The following is a 6,419-nucleotide window of genomic DNA, read 5'->3' on the forward strand; positions in this document are numbered from 1 at the left end:
ATGACTATCATGAGACCAGCAGGTGCTTTGAAGAATTCCCCATATGCCCCATTTGTTAAAGTCATAGGTTATTAATTTATCTTTCGCCTGAAGAAGCTTTGCAGATAATAACTAATGACGTCACATCCTTACTAAGGTGGCATCCTTTCTAAATATAGATTGACATGTGTGGGTTGCTTTGTTTACTTTTTCTCTTACAAATAAAAACTTCAAAGTGTAAAATGTTGCCTCATAGACATCTTCAGTAAATCTATTGGCAAACTCCATAAGTCATGGTCATTTGAGAAATAGGAAATGCTTAATCAAAAACATTTCAGGCTGGTTCAAAGGAGTACACTCAAACCACAGTGACTGCAGTTTTACATGAACATGCACATTCTTAAAAAAGGAGGAAGTGGCTAGGTGCTTTTTCATGAATCACTGGGACCCTTTGAACAGTGGACCAAAGTCCTATAAATGCCCGTCAAAGTTTCTTGGACCCATTGACTACTTTGGACAACACAGAGACAACAACAATGATAGCTCTGCTGCTGCTGGCGCTGGTCGCACACTCCTTTGCTCTGCCTCTGCCGTCTGAGGACAATGACAACTTGCTTTTAGCAGAGGTAAGACCTGAGCCCTTTAATTCTAATGTTTTTAGTCTGGTAGCCTTGCTTCAAGTGGATTTTTGTTGTCATTCTCAAGACTTCACACAGTGTTGGATTGGAGTAATCCACATCTATCCATTATGAATGTCATTCAGCTTCTGTTCTCTTTTAACAAACAGAACTACCTCCGTCGATTCTATGGCCTTCCAGCTGGTCTTCAGGGTAGACAGAAGTCTTCAGGTACCTTTCAGAACAAGATCAAGGAGATGCAGAGATTCTTCCAACTTGAGGTAACCAGATCTAGATGTGTGTTAAAGATTTTATGTGGTTTTAGCAACATTAGTAGTAATAGCAACATTTTGGCAGTGATGGAAAATGTACTCAGGTCCTTTACTTGAGTAAAAGTCAAATGGTGGTGTCTTAAAAATGATGTTGATTAATATTATTCTGTTTTTATATCAGTAGCAAATACAAATCACTTTGTTTGTAATTTTGTAGTTCGTCAATGTTGAGCCAATGTAAGATACTTTTAAAATACTGTTGAACGTGTATAGCATAACATCATGTGTTTACATTGCTAGTAACTATGAGTGTTTAATGGTCATATGCTTTGTGTAGAATTTAAATGTACCTTAAACATTTTTAAGGTGTCAAATTATCTGTACTTTGGCAGCACATGTACTTATCTAACACATTTCTTCCACCTCTTTTGCCTTTGAAGGTGACAGGGAATCTGGACGACAACACTTTGGAGCTGATGAATCAGCCCAGATGTGGCGTACCCGACATTGGGGAGTACAACCACTTCCCTCGAAACCTCAAATGGCCAACTAACAATGTCACATTCAGGTATGTTATAAAGGACAACAACTATACAGAAAATGATTTCCCTGAGTTATTCACTAAGTTCCCTTGTGGTCTATCCCGTGATGTTACAGGATAGTGAATTACACACCAGATCTGCCGAAGGCTGATGTAGACAGAGCCATCCGCAATGCGCTGAACGTTTGGTCTGATGTCACCCCGCTGACCTTCAAGAAGCTGCGTGAGGGCATCGCTGACATTATGATCAGTTTCGGGATCATTAGGTGAATATAACATATCCTTTTAAAATGATAAAAACGCTGTTGAAGGTTAATCCATAGGTTAATCCAATGTGTCTGAAATGATGACTGATAATCCATCTTCATATTTATGTCAATAACAGAGTTTTCATATATAGCTGCTATGATAGCTACCAGAGTGTATGACAGCTTCCGGTTTTTGGACATTCTGGCTATGCATCACTCATTCACCAATGGTTAGATGGATTTTGGGAACTTCCTCTTGATTCTATTGGCTCTAACGGTTAAAAAGAGGTGTCAATCATCAAAATCGACCAAGGGGGACCAGAGATATTGAAATTCCACCCAAATGACCCCAGAAGTGTTTTTCTTTTTGCTAAACCTCTCTAAAAAGGTCAAATGTCACTTGTTTTGCATCAATCTTGATACAGGGTACTTATTATATGTTATAGTTTGGATTCCTAAAGCTTTTAGTCTACCATCCCATAATTCAAGGGTGGTTTTCACTATAAGTAATGTTTTCTTTTTGGACGGACAGATTTTTTTACTATGTTCAATCTGAATTTATTTTAAAATGAAAAAAACCTATATTGATTCTGACTTTTCTACATCCAACTCACAGGTTTATCATTGCTTTGAGAAAAAAGATTATTAAGTTACCCCTTTTAGAAGTGAAGATATAGTCAATTGTTCTGGGAATGTCATTTTCGAGCCTGAGGCCTGAAAAATAGGCTCGGGGCATAACATACTCATACTCAAATATTATAAAAGTGTGCATTCTCCCTAACAAATCTTGAAAAATGTCTATACTTTATTCTGTAGAGCATGGAGACTATAATCCTTTCGATGGGCCCAATGGATTGCTTGCTCATGCATACCCACCGGGCCAAGGCATGGGCGGAGACACTCACTTTGATGAGGATGAAAATTGGACCAAAGATTCATCAGGTAGGAATTATACAACAATTATAAACACTAGTCACCAAACTGTGTCTTTGTGATTAACAGACTGAACATAATATTTGTTCTGCAGCATACAACCTGTTCATAGTGGCATCCCATGAGTTGGGACACGCTCTCGGGATGTCCCACTCCACAGATCCAGGCGCCCTGATGTACCCCAACTACTCCTACTCTGAAGGCTTCCCACTGTCTGAGGATGACATTGAAGGCATTCAAGCTCTCTACGGTGGGATAAAACTCTAGATAACTGTAATGCAGTTAAAGTTAAACCATAATGGTTTCAATTGTCTTAAAATGTAATGCAAATAGTATGTATATTAATGCAAGATTTTCAAACACAGGCCCAAACTCAGACCAAAAGAAAGTGAAGCCAAAGCCTGACGCTCCAAACAAATGTGACCCCATGTTAAGTTTTGATGCTGTAACAGAGCTCAGAGGAGAAACCATAATCTTCAAAGACAGGTACAGTAAGACACACGAAGAATACAAAGATACATAAACTATAGGCCTAGACCCATTACCTATCCGACCACTAGAGTGTGTGAGAACTAGACCTTTAACCTATATGACCACTAGAGGGTGTTTGGGAACTAGACCTTTAACATATATGACCACTAGAGGGTGTTTGAGAACTAGACCTTTAACATATATGACCACTAGAGGGTGTTTGAGAACTAGACCTTACCCTATATGACCACTAGAGGGTGTTTGGGAACTAGACCTTTAACATATATGACCACTAGAGGGTGTTTGAGAACTAGACCTTTACCCTATATGACCACTAGAGGGTGTTTGGGAACTAGACCTTTAACATATATGACCACTAGAGGGTGTTAGAGAACTAGACCTTTAACATATATGACCACTAGAGTGTGTGTGTGTGAGAACTAGACCAATTACCTATATGACCACTAGAGGGTGTTTGGGAACTAGACCTTTAACATATATGACCACTAGAGGATGTTTGAGAACTAGACCTTTAACCTATATGACCACTAGAGGGTGTTTGAGAACTAGACTCATAACCTATATGACCACTAGAGGGTGTGTGAGAAAATATTTGAATATTCTGTGATTCAATTCATTTCTCTATATCGAGATTTGAAAATTGTAGATAACTTCAATTTGCTATTTGCTGCACTGTTGCAGATTCTACTGGCGTCTCCACCCTCAGATGCCGGAGCCTGAGCAGACACTGATCAAGTCCACATGGCCGTCCATCCCCAACAAGGTGGACGCAGCATACGAGAACCCAGAGAAGGATATAGTTATCATATTTAGGGGTGGGTTTTGCATACTGTTAAATGCTATTATACATTACTTATTAGGTAAGTACTAAACATCTTTGTTTCAACAGGGATCCGAATGTGGGCTTTGCATGGATATAACCTTATGGATGGTTACCCAAAGTACATACACAAACTTGGTCTTCCCAAGGACATAAGGAAAATAGACGCGGCTGTTCACATCAAAGACACTGGGAAAACGTTGCTCTTCACTGACGAGCATTATTGGAGGTAAGCGGTGATTACTATAACTGTGTCGATTATATTCATTATTATGTCAATCGAACCACATTTAAATCTATATTTCATTAAAAAAAATTGCTTGTATTCGTCATTCACAGCTATGATGAAGCAGCAGGCACCATGGACAGCGGCTACCCACGATCCATTCAGCAAGATTTCCCTGGGATGTCTGACGAGGTCGACGCCGTTGCTTTTCAATATGGTATTATGAAGCTTCAAATATCACATTTTCAGAATAATAAAGCATACAAACTAAACTCTACCTTTATACTGCTTTCCTTCATTTGTATTCCATTGTGTTGTCTTGCAGGATACCTGTATTTCTACCATGGACACCTGCAGTACGAGTACAGCTACACCCACAGGAAGGTCACGCGCATCATAAGGACCAACTCTTTTCTCAACTGTTAATTGAGAGTTGAAGAGATGTGACTCACAAAATATTTTTCCGTGCAAAGAAAATATGCAACTAAAAAAATAATAATAACAAGATGTGGGATGCGGGATGTCCTCAAAGTAAAGAAAGAAAAGTGTATTTGTATTAGTGCTGGACACCTGTAGGTCATACAGTATTATTTGTCGGACACATAATGCTGTATATTTCCTCAGAAATATGTTTCCTTAGATTATTGCTATTTATTTTAAATGTCTATATTTGTATTTCAAGTTTTACTACATACAGCATGATCCTTAGCAGGTTAAGTTTCTTGTCAGTAACAGCTTTTTTCTAAGCTCATTATTTGAAAATGTTTTACAAATATTATATTTCAACAAAGAACTTGGAAAATACCTGTATTCTGTATTTGTTTTTGTTTGTAAATTGTTTGGATTACAATAAAAGCAGCAAAGTAATGTTGTCCCACCTAGTGACATTTCATTTTAAAGTATTATCCTCAACTTTCAGAATCTTCAACATATTGCTAATGCCAAAGAGTTTAGACAATTGACACCGATATGAATGTCGAAAAAATGTAAGTAAGCTGAAGTGATCAGTGTGGTATTTGATCAGGACAAGTGACGTTGTCTTTGCTACAGTACATATTTTACACTTGTATTTTCAGGCAGAACCGCCCCTCCCTATAAGCAGAACCAGTGCGTAGGGTCTCAAACCTCATTATTGAATTGATTTTTTAATATTTCAAAAAATATTTATCTTATATGTTTAAAAAATAGATGATGATAACCAATACAAGGTAAGACTAAAGACTTCCTGGAGCACTTCTTTTAGGGGGGTATTGGTTATATATTGGTATTTAATGACCTTAAAATGTAGTCGAGCGTTGTATCAGAATACCAGAGTACTGAGCACTTTGAGATTTTGACGTATGATCATTACATTATTTTTGTATCCAAATTCAACAAACTTCTTAATGAAGATTGCAACAAAAAGCTGTGCTAAAATCATTGATTTAATACCACATATACGTACCCAATGGTACAATGCCATTCCGGACAGACACTCTGGATCCTGTGCATGCAGTTCTCTTACTTTCCACTAGAGAGCGCTCCTGACAACAGTTTAGGTGCCTGACATTTCTGACGTGACCAATGTCCTGACATTTCTTGGAAAAGTTATGAAAGATCTAGAACATTCCTGTTACAAAAGAGGATTTTGCAAAATCATGACAATATTCCACTGCTGTGGTGTCAGGTATCTTAGTCCATTCCTGAGTTTGGACCAATTAAAGATATCAGTTTATGCTTCATTAGTGGAACAAATGTTGCCATACCTTCAAACAGACTAAGCACTAGTTGTAATTCTAAAGGCCCATTACCCACAGTATCTACATCCTCCAGCATTAAGTCAATTATAGAAACAGAAAGTTTGCAAACATGCGTTTTGAAAATGAAGAATGTGTGTATGAGCAATCCATTTTTAAAGGTCAGTGTAGCTCAAATTCAGTAAACAGTTAAGTTTGAGCCAAGCAGCTTAATCCACAGACGCAATCATGTGGATGTAATTACAGTGCAGTGAAGCAGTCACCTTTGCTAATTTCAAAGGAATTGTGTGGTGTTGGCTGCGTCACCGCTTCACAAATCCTGTGTGTTCATTAACCATGTCGGCTTTGAGAGTCTAAGATCCAGTAATACCTCTTTTGGATTTTTCAATCAATATAAGATTATAATTTGCGTGTGTCAGAAAACGTTACTTCCCCTTCAGTTTAGCAAGAGTTCATGTGTTTTGAATATGATTGTTATTTTGCAGTGGGAGGGAAATAAAATAAAGAGTGGAGTCATGACAAAGGAAACCTTTAAACAAGAGTGCACATTGTGTT

At 37.9% G+C, this 6,419-nt stretch overlaps 1 protein-coding gene across 1 annotated transcript; it reads left to right on the top strand.

Moving 5' to 3' along the window:
• The first annotated feature begins 434 nt into the window (after positions 1 to 434).
• Positions 435 to 4,943, top strand: LOC117551706 (collagenase 3-like). Its single transcript, XM_034224677.1, has 11 exons — positions 435 to 605; positions 767 to 877; positions 1,309 to 1,436; positions 1,526 to 1,666; positions 2,466 to 2,599; positions 2,685 to 2,840; positions 2,956 to 3,076; positions 3,764 to 3,897; positions 3,972 to 4,131; positions 4,242 to 4,345; positions 4,454 to 4,943. The coding sequence occupies exons 1-11, from the start codon at positions 516 to 518 to the stop codon at positions 4,552 to 4,554; spliced, it is 1,380 nt and encodes a 459-aa protein (XP_034080568.1). The 5' UTR covers positions 435 to 515; the 3' UTR covers positions 4,555 to 4,943.
• The last annotated feature ends 1,476 nt before the right edge of the window (positions 4,944 to 6,419 follow it).

The sequence above is a fragment of the Gymnodraco acuticeps genome, unplaced genomic scaffold (assembly GCF_902827175.1).
Source record: "Gymnodraco acuticeps unplaced genomic scaffold, fGymAcu1.1, whole genome shotgun sequence".
In the NCBI taxonomy this organism is placed as follows: Eukaryota; Metazoa; Chordata; class Actinopteri; order Perciformes; family Bathydraconidae; genus Gymnodraco; species Gymnodraco acuticeps.